Genomic DNA, 17,446 nt, shown 5'->3' with positions numbered 1-17,446 from the left:
CCTACTGTGTTGCAGTTGGGGCAGTGCCCGTCCTCTCCAAAGACTCCATGTCAGGGAAGAAGGGCCACCGCCTTGCCCAGGTGAAGACCCCGCACAACCCGTTAGACTCCACCTCCCCCATGATGAAGAAAGGGAAGCAGAGAGAGGTCCCCAAGGCCAAGAAACCAACCCCACTGAAGAAGGTGTGTGGCGTTTTGTTTGAAATCGGGCATGAGTAAACTTGTAGACTGCTGTATCCATTCTACTTCTTTCAACTCTTAGGTTTTTAGATTTTTAACATTTACTCTCATTTGAACCTGCTCTTAATCAAGATGCATGCATGATTCTCTGAAAGATGATCCCTCGCTCTCCTCTCATGGTGTGTAGAGCACCTCAGCTGCTGGAGAGGGAGGCCTTATTTATTCATTTCATACTTTGGAGTGACATGGACAGAAATCCAGAAATGGGGGGAATCTGTTCTCATTTACATTTTTTACCCTCATCCTACCACGAGGCGTTGTGTCTGATGCTCTGATTTGGTAAATATTGGACACTTCCTGCCACATGTCTTTGATTTAACTCTCAAAGCAGCCTGTGGGGTATGGTGAGTCTCAGATGGAGGAAGGTGTGTCTTGCCTGGGGTCAGATTGAGCTGCACCGTTGCATCAGAGCCCAGGTCTCATGTGCACTGCTCTGTTTCCCCAGGGGAGCCTGCTGTTGCTGGGCCATGGGTGAGAGGATTGGGCTGCCCACAGGGAGGGGGCAGGCGGCGGGGGGAGTAAGGGCACAAACAGGTACAGTGTCAGCCAGCTGAATGTGGATGGCTTATTTCACAGAAGAGCTTATTTTCAGATGTGAGTGTTTAGGTGTTTCAGTCGTTTATTTAACTTTAAAGATTATTTTGAAAGAACGGCAAGAGAGAAAGCAGCAGCGTCTCCAAGAAAATGCTCTGAGCCCAGCTTTTCCCAGTGACGATGTGCAGGATGTGCAAGATGAAGAGAGTGGCGGTGACGACCAGGTCCTCAGGCCACCTGACATGTTAGGTATTGAGTTCCATTGGTTTGCTTCTTAAAGAATCCCTCAGCAAGAGTAACCATGTACACAGCCAATTGTCTGGCCTTTGCCCAGCCCCAGTCCCTGTGTGGTAAAAGCAAGTGGGCCTTGGGCCTTGGGAATGCAGATGTTTTTCAGTGTCCTAACTTGACAGTAAGAGGACCTCTCTGTGAACAAGTGGAGCTTCTGGTGCCTCTGCTTTTTGGGGCTGTGACAGATAAAGGGGTGAAGCCCCTGAGCCTGATATGTGTGATAGTCGATAGTCCTTGCAGTTTGAAATGGCCATGAGAATTAACACCATTAACTGCAAAGCTGCTTGCCCACAAGTGTGTGAGACATGGTGTCGTTCCAAAAAATGGGTTAAGTAAGCTCCTTATTGAATTATCCTCTCAGAGCAGTACACAGATCATACCCAGTTCAGAAGCAGAATGGCCCCCAAGTCCCCATGATTCTGGTCCAAGGCCTCACCCCTGTCTGCAGTTCACACATGAGCTTTCAGGCTTCATTCCAGTGCAATCTTATGTGTTGTTCTGCCCGGCAGTATGTCTGTGGCCTATAAAAGTAGTTCCTGATTGTCAGTGCGGCATAGCATTCAGGTGTACAAACATGCCAGGTGGCACGTGGGTGTTGTGGGAGTTGCCGCATGGGCTCCGTTAGAAGCAGAGATGCTGTGGCAGCTTGGGGTGTATGTAAGAAGTGCGAGCACACCTCCTGCTGGCATTTCCCTCTGGTGCATCTCCAGCTTAAGTCCATTGCCATCCAGCCTAGAGGCCCCTGCCACACAGGCTGCCCAGGGTTTTATGAGCTGCACCCATGGGTGGCGGAGAGGCCAGCCGCTGAGTCTGGGTGCTCTGGCGACGCTTTTGTGGAGGCGCTGTCGCATTTCCTGCCCCAGGCCCCTCAGTCTGTGCACCGAGCCCTGCGGGGGCCCTGCTGTAACTTCTTCTCTGAAACTCCAGGGGAAACGAAAGAGTCTGTGTCCTGTGTTCCTGTGGTGGAGAGCAAGTCAGAGGAGCAGCCGGGAGCTGAGCCCCAGAAAGAGACAGAGGCCTGCCCCAAGATCCACAGCCGGCGGTTCAGGGAGTGAGTGAGCTGGGGCATTGGGCTCACTGTGGGACCTGGGGTGCTGTGCTCACTCTGATCTTGGGCCTCGAGTTCTTTGCCCGCCATGCTCAGCACAGTAAAGCGGCCAGGCTGGGCCATGGTGTTGTGTCCTGGTGGAAGGTGGCTAGGACCTGGTCTTAACACATGCCAGGGCTACCTAATCTGCTCACGAGAGGTCTCTGTCCTCATTTCGTGATCCCAGAGGTGCCCTTGAATCCACTTTTGTGATTGGTAACGGGTAGTAAGGTGACAGCTCATGATCTGAGGTCCCTTTCTGTGTGTAATTTCTTAGGGTGCTCCACCTCTTTCCCTCCCACTTTTCTTCAGGGTAGACTGCAGATGTTTGTCTTCACGAGGAGAGGTGCCTGGGAGTGGCTGCCCGGAGGATGTGGGGCCCAGAAGTCTTTGTCCCTTGTGGTTGGGGGTGGGGAGGATGCCTCCATCCATATCTTTTCTAAAATTCTGTCAGTCAGGAACCAAAGCATGATTTCTTGAGAGGAGCTGAACTGCCCACACCCCGGGAGCAGCATGCCAGACTGTCACAGCCAGAGGAAAGGTGACTGTGTCTAATGTTCCTTTCAGTTACTGCAGCCAAATGCTCAGTAAAGAAGTTGACGCCTGTGTTACGGACCTGCTGAAAGAGCTGGTTCGTTTTCAAGATCGTATGTACCAGAAAGATCCAGTCAAGGCTAAGGCCAAACGCCGACTTGTGCTGGGGCTGAGGGAAGTCCTCAAACACCTGAAGCTCAGAAAGTTGAAATGCATCATCATCTCTCCAAACTGTGAGAAGATACAGTCGAAAGGTAAGGGTACCGTTTGGTCCCTGGTGTGTGGCTCCTGCAGTACATGCCCTCTGGCCGCCACACCATCAGCCACTTGGGTTGGGGACCTTGGAAGTGCAGTTTGCTTCATTTTCTTTTAGTTGAGTTTTTTTAAATTTATTTTTAATTGGAGGATAATTGCTTTACAGTTTTGTGTCACACATCAGCATGAATCAGCCATAGGTATACCTATGTCCCCCCATCTTGAACCTCCTTCCACCTCCCACCCCAAACCATCCCACCAGTCTAGGTTGTCACAGAGCACCAGGTTGAGCTCCCTGAATCATACAACAAATCCCCACTGGCTGGCTGTTTTACATAATTGTTTCCAAAGTTCGTTGGCTCACCAAGTGATCACTCTGAGCAGCTGGGCCCCTGTGGTCTTCACAACATGGCTCAGGCTGGCCCATGCAGACCAGAGAGGGTGTGTCACCTCGTGCAGCGGGCCAGGTGCCGTGCTCCTTTCCTCAGAGCTTGAGGGCGTGGTCCCTCATATCGCAGGGATTTCGTGACTGGCAGCTAGGCAGTCTCTGCATTGGGCTTTTCCTCAGTGTGTGACTAACTCGTCTGTTCACTTATTGAAAGTGTGGGTTTGTCCAAGCCCTTGGCCACCTTACTGATGCTGGAAGGTTGGTTCTCTTTTTCAGCACGTGATGTGCTGGGTGAGGTGACCGACAGACGGATGTCTGACATCTCCCTGGCCCTCAGCTGACCCACTTTGTGTCCTCCTTGGGATGCGCAGTAGAGGGGCTGTTAGGAGCAGGATGCCGTCACTCAGACGCTGGTCCTCCATCTTAGTCTCAACATTCAGACTCCTCCTCTGGTCCCATTGCTCTCTCCCATGGGGTAGAGTTCCACTTGGCTGGAACAGTGCTTTCAGGGAACCAGTCCAGATCCCAGTGCTGAATCTTTCCCGTTGCTGTTCCCAGTCTGAACACTTGAGGTTTCCTGACTTGTCTGCAGCATCCAGGGGCCCTTGGGCAGCAGCTGTACCTGCTCATGGCCAGCCCCATGGACTCATCCCCATCCTAGCTGGAGGCAGATCCCGTCCCTGCCGTTGGAAAGGGCTCTCAGGTTCGTCCCTTTGGTTGTATGCTGGCGGTGTCCCGACCACAATCCCATGGCAGACGCTGGGCTTCACACGAATCACCCCTCAAGCTCTCAGCCAGTTGCCTCCCCCCCCCCCCCCCACCTCAAAGTAGTGGGTGCTTCAGGCATTCTGCAGCTCCTCCTCTGGGGCCGTTCTAGCTCTGTGCCTCCCATGCAGCTGTCATCCTGGGGATGTGTCTTCCGGTGGGCTGTGGTGTTTGTTGGCTCTCACATACTCCCTTGTCTTGGGGCGTGTGCATCCCCCCGTCAGTGGCATGAGAAAAAATGGGACATCTAGAAGATGGTGCTTGAAATCCAGTCTTTCCAATTTCTGACCTTTGTTTCTTTTCTCCCTGCTCTCTAGAAGCTTGTGGGAACTTGCCTGTGCCCAGGGTTCTGAGAGGTGGGACGGCTTACAGGCAGTGCTCAGTCCTGGGACATGCTGCAGGGTTTGTGCTCTGAATCTCCCTCCTGTTGGTCCTCTCTCGGCTCCCCCTAGAACTGTGTTGCTCGGGTGCTGGGTCTCCTGCACTGTCGTCCATCCCATTCATTTATTTACCATGAAGTGATGGGCCCGGATGCCATGATCTTAGTTTTCTGAATGTTGAGTTTTAAGCCAGCTGTTTTACTCACCCTCATCAAGAGGCTCTTTAGTTCCTTTTTGCTTTCTGCCATTAGAGTGATACCATCTGCATATCCAAGGATGGGTGTGCATTTGAGAAGTTGTTCTTTTGAAAGAAAATTAGGTAATCATATGTAATTAGGTACCAGGTGATAAGAGATCTTAGGAGATTTTTTCTTTCTCCTGTAGATGTTGTGTGTTCCCTCAGGAAGTGGTCAGTTTGCAGAGGACCCGGGGTGGGGCCACACTGCCTCTAGGGCACACTGCAGCCCCCACAGGCGGGCATGCCGCTTCCTCTCAGCCTCCCCCGGTCTTCCGGTGATTCTGTTAGCATTTTCTTGTGAGGCAAGGCTGAGCATCTTTCCACTTGTTTAAGGGCTTGGCATTTTCTGTGAATTGTTGATTATTTGCCCATTTGTCTTTCAGGATGTCAGTCTTCTATGTTCACATATACTTTTTTTTTTTTTTAATAATAAAGCCACTTTGGTTAAGAATTGTAAATGTTTTTCCAGTTTGTCAAGTGCCTGTTTTTCTTTAAGCCTCTTTGGCCATTCAGAGATTGGGTGTGTATATGTTGATATTTTTTATTCTTGTTTTTATTGCATCTAGGTTTTATGTTATTCTTCAACCTTCTTACTCCAGGGTTATTAATTTTTTTTTTTAATTCAGTTTTTTTCCTTGTTCTTCTATGTTTTCATTTTTATTTATTTAGGTAGAATGCATTTCAGTCTGAGATGGATTTTTGCAGAGGTTGTCTCTTTGCACCTTCTGTGCTTCAGGGGACTCTTGCCAGCCTGCTTAAGTGCCACACATTCGGGTGATTTCTGGGCCTTCATTCTGTCACCCTGTATCCCATAATTTATATTCTTACAGTTCTGTAGCAAGCCTTAATATCTGGAAATGCTGGCCTGACATTAATTTCCTTTTTCAAAAGGCCATTCTCATTTTGTGTTTTTTGTATTTCTCAAAAAAAGTCCCACTTAGAGTAAGTTACAGTATAAAAAGTTTGAGGTTAACATAGCATTGACATATGATCATATTGGTTCGTTCCATCAGATGCCATTGGCTTAGATTTTCTTTTGTGTTTGACTGGCATGTTGAGGCTGCTTTGTAAATCACTCACACTTCTTGCTACATTTATCCTCACCTGTTGTAGCCTCTGGTTGCACTTGTACGTGGAATGACCTCTCCCGGAATTCAGCGTTCTAGCTGGCTGATGTTTGCACGTATATGGGTGGTTTCTGTGTTACTTACGCACAGGTGCCCAGATGTGATTCTCTTGTTGGTAACAGCTTGTCGGTGTTGCTGGTTTCCGACTCTGTATGAGCATCACTCACACACAGCTTCTTCACCCTCTCTGCCTGTAGTGCCACCCCTCCCCTCCCCACCCTCCTCCTGCCAGGCTGCATCTCACTGGGAGGCCGGGTAGGATCACTCAGGGACCTCCCTGGGCTCCGGGTTTCCATCTTTTTAAGTGGGTACCACCTCCCCTCTTAGGGTTTTGTGAGGATATAGGAGCCAATCCACCCAAGGCCATTAGACCCAGACTGGCACACGGTATTCAGCAAACATGGCTAAGGCTTTCTTGTCCCGTTTCACACAGCGCCAGCTGCTGGCTTGATGTGGACGTATTTTATACTGATTTATTGCTTTAGAAGTGTCTCGAACAGTTGATTTCTTCCATGTGGCCAAGAGTAACAGTGTGCTTCCACCACAGCGACTGGCTTTCCTGGTGAAACCTGGCCTGGGGCACTGGCTTGAGTGAGGAAGTAGCCGGGAGTATCAGCCTCCATCGGGAAAAGCTCTGGCAGCCAGTGTTGCCAGTGCGCTCCTGGGATGCCTCCCTTGTCATTTCCCTTGTCTTCCGAGCAGGTGGGCTAGACGACACCCTGCACACCATCATTGACTACGCCTGTGACCAGAACATCCCCTTTGTGTTTGCTCTCAACCGCAAAGCTCTGGGGCGCAGCCTGAACAAGGCTGTCCCCGTCAGTGTGGTGGGCATCTTCAGCTACGATGGGGCCCAGGTGAGGCGGGGAGGGGGTGCTGGCCTGTCTTGCCCTGGGAGGGAGTCAGGGGGGACGGTGGTTGTCTGCACTTAACTGGCAGAGTAGCCCTGAGCTCCAGGGGCCCCAGTCTTGAAAGCGGTAACCTCGGTGGCCTGGTTTCCTTAAAAACCCAGAAGTGTGATTCCAGTTTCGCTCTGGGCTCACTGGTGTCACAGAGGAGCCTCAGGAAGGCCTGAGGGCAACACCCCTGGTACATAGGCGGGCATCCACCCCCCTTTCCCTGTTGAGGGTGCCTTTGCCAGTTTGCAGGTGACCTCACTTGTACTCTGGTTTCTGCTCAAGGACCAGTTCCACAAGATGGTGGAGCTGACGATGGCAGCCCGGCAGGCCTATAGGACTATGCTGGAGAACGCGCGCCAGGAGCTGCCGGGTGAGCTCGGGCCCTGCGCCCCTGTCGGCCCGCCCAGTCAGGGCCCCGGCTGCCCTGTGGAGGACAGCCCCTTGGCCCCCACTGAAAAAGAGGAGCCACACTACAGTGAGTGCTGGGGGAATGGAGTTGGGGCCCATCGTCCTCTAGGTCTTCATTGATGCTGATTGAACAGGGTGCCCAGGAGAGCAGCATGGCTACTGTGGCAAAACTAGCTGCAGAATGCCTTGTTAAGCCCCAGCCCTTGTTTAAGAGATGGTCTCAGATGTGGCAGGGGAGGGCTGGTCAGTGGGTATCTCAGACAGAGCTTCCTTGGGTCACATGGCACCCAGAGGGCAGCTGTGCAGACACCTGGATCCCTGGCGGGTGGTTGTCAAGGCCCGCATGCACCAACCTGCTTGATCCTGTTCGCGAGGGGGAGGTTGCAGTTGGGGATTTTTGCTTGAGTCCTTTCCAGGCCCCACTTAGGGAGCCAGTTTGCTGGGCAGGCTGTGTGCTGCTTGCTTTCCAAGAGACTTCCCTGACTATGGTGGCTCAGACGCTAAACAGTCCCCCTGCAGTGCAGGAGACCTGGGTTTGATCCCTGGGTCGGGAAGATCCCCTGGAGAAGGAAATGGCAACCCACTCCAGTACTCTTGCCTGGAGAATCCCCATGGACACAGGAGCCTGGGGGGCTACAGTCCATGGGGTCAAAAAGAGTTGGACACAGCTGAACGACTAACACTTTCGCTGGCTGACCCTGCCTGTGTGTTAGTGGTGTGCTTTCTTGTTTCCAGTTCAAGTCTGGAGAAACCATGTGGAAGCGTACAGTCGGTGTGGCCTGGAGCTGGAGGAATCGCTGGAGGCTTCAACCTCTCAGATGATGAACTTGAATTTATAACAAGAGTTCATTCCTGTGTGTTTGTGTATTTGAGGTGGGGGTGGGGGGTTGAAAGACTTTGGGGCCTTTTTCTTCTTCAGTTTTTCGTTGACTTACTTGTGTTGTATATGGCTGTTCAACTGGGGAAGTAACCAGCAGTGTTTGTAACTGTCCAAGAGCTGCGAGTCCTGTGGAGGGGCACTCGGTAAGCTGGCGGAGACCCTCTCACAAAGCCTTGGGATGCAGCCTCAGCTCTCTGAGCACAGTATGAGTCTGGAAAATGCTGGACAAGGTGGTACTCAGAGTACTCTGCTGCTGTGGAACCTCTCTCCATTGCAGGACCGCTGAGCCAAGTTGGTTTGTGGAAAGCAGCGGCGGGCTGAGGTGATGTGGCTCGGAAGGCGGGGTAGTTCCACCCCGTGTTCCCAGTCCCGGTGACCCGCACAGCCATGCAGAAGCCGTGCGGGTGGGGTACGGGGAATACTTTTCTCAGGATATGGCTTTTTAGCCAGAAGATTTGGGGATACTTGGAGGGTCTGCTAAAATGAGCCTCAGAAGGAAAATCAGTTCTCTAACCTGTGACCTTTTGACATGAATATTCCTTTTATTGTTTATTTTTCAAAGAAATGATTTTGAAGTTCCTAAATCTCAGTTTTGATAATTTACAAATATTTTCTTTCTTTTGTAAATGAACATATGGCGAATGTGGTTTCTTAGAGGCCGAAGGATAGAAGTTTACTTTCATATTATCCTGTAAGTAAGAGGGCTTATTTATTTTGAATAAAGAGTGATTATTTAATTTCACTGGAGACTCTGGTCACCTTGGTCTAATCAGCGCTTCCTACATCCTGATCTGTATTTGGGGGGCATTCTTCTTTAAACTGAGGGGGACCGAGCAGGAAGAGGTTTGCTGCGCTCCTATCTCTTGGATCTCGAAGGTGGTGACTGTGAAGTCTCCAGCCCTTAGAGATCCTGTTGCTGGACCCACCTTGGTCCAGCCTGCTGGCGAACTGGTCACGTGAGAAATGGCAGGATCAGACTTTCACTGCTTTGCATTTGTCACACAAGCAAGGTATCTTGTGGGCTTTGCAAGTGCTGTTAGTTGAATTCAGTCATGGCAGATGTACTGTTGTGAGTGAGTGGCCTGTGGGAAGCAAAATAGTGTGAAGTAATGAGTTGGAAGGGCGTCCCGCATTCTTTACCGTAGTGGTAAAGAATGTACTTGTAATGCAAGAGATGGAGGAGACACGGACTCAATCCCTGGGTTGGTAAGTTCTCCAAGAGGAGGAAATGGCACCCTACTCTACTAATCTTGTGTGAAAAATCCCATGGACAGAGGAGCCTGGTGGCCCACAGGCCATGGGGTCAAAAAGAGTTGGACATGACCGAGTGATTGGAGCACAGCACAGTGAGTTGGAAAGAGCCTGCTGTGGCCAGGGCTGGCGGCGAGGTGGAGGTTGTCTGTGTAAAGTACCAGTCTGTCTTTTCATCTGTTGTTCCCAGTGAGTACCTAGCTCCCATACACTTTCTGAGCTGTTTCAATGAGGAACATGTGATCTGCTCCAGCAAGCCCTCCATCCGGTCACAGGTTTCTCCCTCAGGGCCACCAGAAGGAACAGCAGCAGGGAGGGTCCCCGCCCCACTGTCTCCGTCATCTGTGGTAGGTTTGAAAATAGATTATTTGAGAGTAAAGGTTCCATAATGAACTTACAGGCAGAAAGTTAACTTGTCAGCTGTATTCAGCAGTCTAGAACTATAAAACTGATACATAAAAAAAAAAACAAAACCCCACATTAAAAAGTCTCTGCTAGAGATGCAGGTTGTCTGTCTAGATCCCTGAGGCCTTTGGGTCTGTGGTGGTCAGATTAGCTGAACAAAGTAGGTGGTTTTTAACATCACATTAAGCTGCTGAGAGGGTTTGCTTCTCGTGTGACTTAACGCTGGGTTCCCCTGGCAGCCAGGGCATGGTGTCACTTTCTTGGCAGAGGCCACTGCTGCAGGTGACACAGTGACCTACTGTATGCTGATGGCACCACGGGAAGCAGGCAGGCTTCCCGAGTACAGACACTCTTCATGGAGCAAACATTTCAGTGGAACTCTTTTATTTTTTTCCCCACGGTTCAGAGAATCAGAACTCATAACTACCTTTCCCACCAGAACCCTGCATGCTGATACTACAATAACTGCAAGCGTCTGTTCTGATCCTAGCACCAAGGAGAAGGCCCTGCCCATAGAGCAGAGCAACCACCCCACGTGAGACCCACAGCGAGAGCGGATGGATGTTGTGCCAAAAGTCTTGTCACAGTGCATCGTGGGTGATCTGTGATCCAGCTCAGCCTCTGCTGACAAGGCGGACTGGCAGCTCGGTGGCAACTAGGATGACTCTGACCCCCAAACCAGCCGTCCTCAGAAGCCTTGTTCACGACGGATCCTGGAGGTGACTGGCTGGAAACATGTGCTGCTCTTGAACAAAGGCACCCAGCTTCAGAACAAGGGGTCTGGAAACAGGCTGTGGTCATGAGGCTGAGGAGATGTCCATTTGCTAGGGTCATGAGAAGTACCACTTAATTTAACAGAGATTTTAGTTTTGTGATAGGTGAGCATTCCACTAAAAGCAGTCATTCTGCAAACAGTGCCTATAAGGTTCCAGACTGAGCAGCCTCGGCCGCCACATTTACACACGGCAGTCTCCAGGTGCAGTGTGAGTAACTTGGGGACCCCATACCACGTGGACAGAGTAGCCTAATTAGACCCGTACTGCTGTGAGCAGGGTGACCGGGACCAGGAGACGCAGACCTGCTGGCTTTTCCATCAGACAGGCTCAACACCTGGGCCGTGGCTGCGAGTGGACGGGTGCCCACTTGGAGCTTTAGGAAGCAGGCTCTGACATGAGTGAGTAATAACACAAAGTCTCCCATCCAAGTTAGCGCCTGAGTGTGGACCTCAGCACTCAAGGTTTAAGGCAAATTCTGGTCATCTGGAGCCTTGTCCTTCCTGCCTTGTCTCCTAGAGATGAGCAGCTGAGTGTGAAGGGGGCTCCAGAGCAGTAAAACCAGCAGTCACGAGAGCTGAGCTAACACTCGGCTGTGTGAAGGACAACCCATTGCATGACATGAAAGTAACTCAGACCTGTGGAGTGTAACAACAGTGCTTCTGGAAAAGGACCCATCACGCACACTGCTGTCTTAACCAGAGTTCCTGTCTGTAGCCTGTTAACCCCGGTTTCCTGCTCCTGCCAGACAGGCCATTCTGTCCCATCTAAGTACCTAATTAAAACACGTTCTGGCTACTGCCGCAGGCCCCCTCAGGGCTCCGTGTTCTCGGCTGTGCAACCCGAAGAGCTGTGTCCCGCAGACAGGGAGCTCACTGCCCTGAGGCCTCCGGGGCTGTGTGTCGGGTGGCAGCACGGTCAGCCTGGTCAGCACGGCTTCCTGTGGCTAGAATGCGTCTTGGTTACAGCTTTCCTGAAAGAACACCATGGACTTCAGTTCTTGGTATAACAGAAAAGCCTGGAACCTGCTTCCCATGTGCTTCCTGGGGGGTCCAGGGACCTGCAGGAGGGAAGCCTGGGCCTACTAAGCTCTGGGCTAGGGGTCAGGGTGACCGTGGGAGGCTTCTTGCTGGAAGCAGCTGGCCCCACCTAACTTTGGTTTCCTGTAAGAGCCGCCTCTCCCTACCCCCAGGCTGGAAGGGGACAGGTAGAAGGGGTGTGGGTTTCAGAAAGCACAACTGCTTTGTGGGCCAGGAGGAAGCACATGGGGCCCTCTGGCAGGATAGGCCCCCAAGAGGGACAGCTGTCATCCCAGACCCCTGCCCTGCCTCATGCCCAGCCACGTACCCACGCCTTCCTCCAGCTCTGCATCATGCGGTCGTGCTCCCCAACCACGGCCCTCCAGCTGGCGAGCTCTCTGGTCCACCTCTCCTGCTGGGTCGCCTCTGCAAGATAGAGGGGGTGCTCCAGATCTCAGCTTCCAGGGCTTCATGGCCCCCGGGGTGGGGGCCCCCCTCCAGCCACAGAGGCCGTGCTGCTAGCTGAGTGACACCTCTCTGCTGGGCTGAGCCGAGTGGGCTTGTGAAAGTGAAGCTGCTCAGTCATGTCCGACTCTGCGACCCCATGGACTGCAGCCTACCAGGTTCCACCGTCTATGGGGTTTTCCAGGCAAGAACACTGGAGTGGGTTGCCATTTTCTTCTCCAGGAGATCTTCCTGACCCAGGGATTGAACCCGGGTCTCCCACATTGTAGGCAGACGCTTTACTATCTAAGCCACCAGGGAAGTCTTGTTTACTCCTTGGGCTTTCCTTCACTTCCTGGCTGTGGGGGCTTCCCCAGTCATGTTCCCTGCCTGCTGTTCCCAGGCCCACCAGCTCTCATGGCAGCTGCTCCCCAAGGCCACACTGGCCTTGTCCCCCACCTCACTGGCACCTTTGGTGCCGCCAGGAGAGGGCCTAACTCCCCACACCTCATAGGGCACTGCACTCATCCTGGCAGGCTGGGGCTGCTGCCCCCTCCCTCGAGGGGGATTGGTTGCCAACATTCGGAAACCAGCTTGGTCACTAGGGCTGGCATCCTGTTACATTACCTGGCACTCAGTCCACACCTCCTTGCGTGTGTGTGATCACTGGACTTATGGATACAAGGTCACAATTGGTAAGGCGCTTGTTCTCAGTTGCTAAGTCATGGCCGACGTCACAACTTCATGACTTTCACGCCAGGCTTCTTGGTCCTCCACTATCTCCCAGAGTTTTCTCAAATTCATGTCCATTGAGCCAGTGATGCTGTGTAACCGTCTCAACCCCTCACAAGATTATTCATTTTATCTTGACAGCAACAGCCAAGGGCATTTTACAGAAATTAAAGGAATGGAAGTTCTAGGTGGGAGAGAGTAACTGTCATTTCCTTTTCCCTGGTAATTCCCACTCAAAGGACAAAGGACCTTTTAAAATACGCACATTTACATATAAACTCCATCTTGAAAATGGATGAAGAACAGGAGAGGAAGCTGAAAAGCTGGGAGTTGAGAAACAGAGGGGCCAGTGGAAACAGCCTTGGTAGAACGCTGACAAGCGTGCAGGGTCCAAGGCCAGCGGCAGTGGGGAGGCGGTCGGGACCTTGGGGGCTGAGAGAGGGCAGGCTTGCAGGCAGCTTACAGGCTGTGCACTCCTGCACAGCCCCCAGGCCCTAACCACTTTGCACAGCCAGGATGCTGCCCTCCGTCTGCTCCTGAAGACTGGTGGTCTTGGAGAACTCGGGCCTGGGGGCCTGGGCAGTACCTGCACTGAAGGCAAATCAGATGCTGGGCTTATGGACTAAATGATGAGGCCCCAGCCTCTTGCCAACCGGTGTCCTCACTGATAACCCAACCTGAGCCATGTGGGCTTAGCTGGAGCCCCTCCATGTGACAGTGGAGGGGTGCAAGGCAGACCGACTCCCTAGGGCACGTAGGAACTGCCTGGAGAACTTGAGATGCCCCTGGGACTTGGGAGGGGCTCTGCATTTCTAAGGAGGTCCCAGGTAGACAGATGCTGCCCATCCAAAGGCCACATCTTGGGTAGATGATTATCAAGGGTCCCAAGACTTCAGAGGGAAACAGAACCATCAAAAAAGGGACAGCTGAGAGGGAAAAGAACTGGAAAATCCTCGCAATAACCTTAGAAAGGGGAGAAGATACTACATCCATGAGACAAGAAGAGAATGCAGTCATGACAACAGAATGAAAACCTCTGAGTGGTGTTAAGTGTGACAGTGGGACAAAAATTCAGCAGGTGAGAAAGAGAAAGTTGAGGAAAGCTAACAAGTAGAGGTGACAGGATAGAGAAGATGGACAGAGGCCAGGCCAAGTAGCCCAGGATGTAGGAGAGCAGTTTCATGGAGACAGGAAATGAGGAAGCTAAGTGCTGAGTACTTAAGACAGTTGAAGGGCAGAGGCTACCATGTGTAAGGGGTCTAGCCAGGCACTGATTGAGACAGTGCTCAGCAAGATGATGGACACATGGGGTCACAGGGAGACCCTCAGGAGCAGAAGACAGAGCCAGCATCACACACTAGGGAATGATTTTCACATCAGAATTGTCCACCCCGCTGGACTCTAGTGTGAAGATGGAGAAAAGACATAGGCTCTCAAAATGCTGTCTTCCCCCAGACACTCTGGGTGTGCCAGAAGAAACACTTAAGAGAAAAACGGAGAAAGTCAAAGGAACACCAGAAACAAGTCATGAGACCCAATACCAGGGGAAGGGACTCTCCAGCCTCAGCAGGAAGGGCTAAAGGCACATGGCTCCTGGTGCAGAGGGTCTGGGGAGCTGACAGCAGGGGGACCCAGTGTGTCTGTGCTAATCAGGGATTTCACTGCAGAGTCTGGGTGGCAGTAATGACAAGTATGAACCAAGCAAAACAACAACCAAGAAAAATGGACTGGTTCAAAACCAGGAAAGGAGTATGTCAAGGCTGTATTGTCACCTTGCTTATTTAACTTCTTTGCAGAATACCCTGATAGCTCAGTTGGTAAATAATCTGCCTGCAATGCAGGAGACCCCGGTTTGATTCCTAAGTTGGGAAGATCTGCTGGAGAAGGGGAAAAGCTACCCATTCCCCTATTCTGGCCTGAAGAACTCCATGGACTATAGTCCATGGGGTCGCAGAGTTGGACAGGATTGAGCGACTTTCACTTTCATTTGGGATTCCCTGGTGGCTCAGACAGTAAAACAGTCTGCCTGCAATGCAGGAGACCCGAGTTTGATCCCTGGGTCAGGAAATTCTTGCCTGGAAAATCCCATGAACAGAGGAGCCTGGGGGGCTACAGTCCATGGGGTCACAAAGAGTCGGGCACAGCTGAGCAACTTCACATTGCAGAGTTCATCACACGAAATGCTGGGCTGCCTGAATCACAAGCTGGAATCAAGATTGCCAGGAGAAATATCAATTACCTCAGATATGCAGATGATACCATCCTAAGGGCAGAAAGAAGAGGAACTAAAGAGCTTCTTGAAGGTGAAAGAGGAGAGTGAAAAAGCTGGCTTAAAACTCAATATTTAAAAAACTTAAGATCATGGCATCTGGTCCCATCATTTCTGGCAAACAGATGGGGAAAAAGCAGAAGCAGCGACAGGTTTTATTTTCTTGGGGCTCCAAAACCAATGGATGATGACTGCAGCCATGAAATTAAAAGACGCTCCTTGGAAGAAAAGTTATGACAAATCTAGATGGCATATTATAAAGCAGAACCATCCCTTGCTGACAAAGGTCTGTATAGTTAAAGCTATGGTTTTTCCAGTAGTCATATATGGATGTGAGAGTTGGACCATAAAACTGAGCAAAGAATTGATGCTTTTGAACTGTGGTGCTGGAGAAGACTCGTGAGAGTCTTTGGACAGCAAGGAGATGAAACCAGTCAATCCTAAAGGAAATCAGTCCTGAATACTCATTGGAAGGACTGATGCTGAGGTTAAAGCTCCAATACTTTGGCCACCTGATGAGAGGAGCTGAATCATTGGGAAAGACCCTGATGCTGGAAAAGATTGAAGGCAAAAGGAGAAAGGGGCAGCAGAGGGTGAGATGTTTTAGATCACTGACTCACTGGACATGAATCTGAGCAAACTTCAGAAATACTGAAGGAGCAGGGAGCCTAGCATGCTGCAGTCCATGGGGTCATAAAGAGTCAGATCCAACTTAGCAACTGAACAAGATAAACAACAATAAACCAAGCAAACAGGGATCAGCACAGTGGTTGGTTATGTGGGAAACAGAAGTACAGAAGGGGAAGTCATAACAGTTGTTATCTGGCCATACAGAGTTGGCCATCCTTATAATGTAACAGAGTCTAATATTGGGAGGACGAGATTGGCAGCCAGCATGCGTGCATGTCTGCTCATGGGCACAGGTGTGATTGCATGCAGGTAGGCACACACAGGCATGCCGTTGGGAGATAAGACAGTGAAAAAGTAACTTTCTGTCTTCGTGAAAGCCGATAGGTAATCCCCAGACTGAAGTGTCCTCATGCAAGCTTGCTTGCTGCTAAAGGGACAAGGGCAAACGGCGAAGCCCACTCACCGAGCCTGGTCACGGTGACGCGCGCCTTGGAGGTCTTGTTCCCGGCCCGGGAGAGCGCAGAGCAGCGGTACTCGGCGCTCTCCCGGAGCGCATCTCGCAGCCAGCTGAGCACAAGGGCCCGGCCATCGGGCAGTGCGTGGGTCTGCGTGGGCACACACACCTCCAGCTCGCGCCCATTCTTCTCCCAGAGGAAGTGAACATCCGCAGGACCTGGGGATACACAGACCATCTTCACCCCTGGGACCCCCACCAGGGGTCATGGGAACTACTCTTGATATGGGAGGCAGGGGGTGGGGGCTTCCCAGATTAGGGGCCTTGTCCCAGCTGGTCCCAAAGTGACAGGACAGCTTTCTCCTAAGTCTCTGTCCTTTCCCTGGAGGTGGTTCCCCACTGTGGTCCCCAGGGAGCAAAGGGGTACAAACACTTCACCACCTCGTGCCCTGTAGCTCCCTGCTCCTTGATCTTGCTCGGGCGCCCTTGCATGGTGGTGTCCCCAGGACACGCACACAGGGCCATCGGAGTGGACCTCTTTTTCCTTTCTTGCTGGGCTGTGCACCCCTGTGACATGCCTGGCGGCTGTGCTCTGGAGAGGGTGTCTGTTCTGCACAGACGGTCTGGGCCTGGGAAACTCATGTGCCCACCTGGCCCTGCTGCCCCCACCTTTGGCTTAAAGCTCTGCCCCTGCAAGCCTGCTCCCTCTCCCTGGGGCATCGGGAGGTCAGAGCTGCCTGCCCCTTGGGGCCTGGCTGGGCCTACGACCAGGGGTGGGACTGTCACCAGGAGCTCCTAGGAGCACCAGGGTGCTGAGAAGGGCTGACAGCCTGTCTTACAGAATAAGGACTTGGAGGAAAACGGACTGGAGGTGGAGAAGGGCCCAGGCCGAAGCCCCCTTCCTGAAGCATGCTAGGGTTCCATGCACCACCACCCCCAGATCCCATGCTCATTACAGAGAGGCCGAGGGGTGTGGGCCTTGGAGACCACTGTGTGGAGGGCCTGGGGCAAAACTGGGCTCTGGCCCCAAGGCTGGAATCAGCCTTACTCAGCACGGCGCCTCCTGGATGGGGCCCCCCGTTCTCCTGTATAACGTGCGGCTGGGTGAGCCCAGGCTTTCAAGCTTCACCCTGGGCCCCAAGGGCTGTGCTGAGTCAGGCCCACCTCCCATTCCTACTAAAGAACAAGCCAGGGCATCTCCCCAGCATTTGATAAGACACCGGCTTCCACTCTAATGTAGGCCAAAGGCAGGACAAGTTCCGACTGAAACACCCAGTCAGCACCCAGGCTCCTTCCTGGGGTGTGTGCAGACCCTGTGGTTAGCTGAGTTGCGACAGAGCACAGGACAGGCCAGGTGTTAGACAGCAGCAGCTGCTGCCTACCCCAGGCACCTGAGAGGCTCAGAGCCGGGTAGGAGAGGGAGGCAGGCCCTGCTCTCTGAGGG

At 52.1% G+C, this 17,446-nt stretch overlaps 2 protein-coding genes across 10 annotated transcripts in view; one reads left to right on the top strand and one right to left on the bottom strand.

Annotated features, from left to right (window-relative positions):
• The window catches only part of SECISBP2 (SECIS binding protein 2), a 34,406-nt gene extending 25,639 nt beyond the window's left edge, over positions 1–8,767 (top strand). For 5 of the 6 annotated variants that reach the window (XM_005210470.5, XM_005210469.5, XM_005210467.5 and 2 more), the window contains 7 exons: positions 16–182; positions 875–1,022; positions 1,992–2,115; positions 2,719–2,939; positions 6,541–6,695; positions 7,020–7,212; positions 7,881–8,767. In XM_005210470.5, the coding sequence (XP_005210527.1) occupies positions 16–182; positions 875–1,022; positions 1,992–2,115; positions 2,719–2,939; positions 6,541–6,695; positions 7,020–7,212; positions 7,881–7,984 (1,112 nt within the window). In that variant the 3' untranslated portion in view covers positions 7,985–8,767. Of the gene's footprint in view, positions 1–15; positions 183–874; positions 1,023–1,991; positions 2,116–2,718; positions 2,940–3,886; positions 6,696–7,019; positions 7,213–7,880 lie in introns of those variants that run through there. The other variant, XM_010808197.4, reaches the window with a different exon arrangement.
• A 1,281-nt stretch (positions 8,768–10,048) lies between these two features.
• The window catches only part of SEMA4D (semaphorin 4D), a 126,504-nt gene continuing 119,106 nt past the window's right edge, over positions 10,049–17,446 (bottom strand). For all 4 annotated transcript variants that reach the window (XM_059889302.1, XM_024996006.2, NM_001098160.1 and 1 more), the window contains 3 exon segments: positions 16,012–16,221; positions 11,802–11,899; positions 10,049–11,427 (listed from right to left, as the gene is read on the bottom strand). In XM_059889302.1, coding sequence (XP_059745285.1) covers positions 11,401–11,427; positions 11,802–11,899; positions 16,012–16,221 — 335 coding nt within the window. In that variant the 3' untranslated portion in view covers positions 10,049–11,400.

Source organism: Bos taurus, chromosome 8 (genome assembly GCF_002263795.3).
Source record: "Bos taurus isolate L1 Dominette 01449 registration number 42190680 breed Hereford chromosome 8, ARS-UCD2.0, whole genome shotgun sequence".
In the NCBI taxonomy this organism is placed as follows: Eukaryota; Metazoa; Chordata; class Mammalia; order Artiodactyla; family Bovidae; genus Bos; species Bos taurus.
The sequence above is the reverse complement of the archived record's forward strand: the minus strand, read 5'-3'. Positions and strand labels throughout refer to the sequence as shown.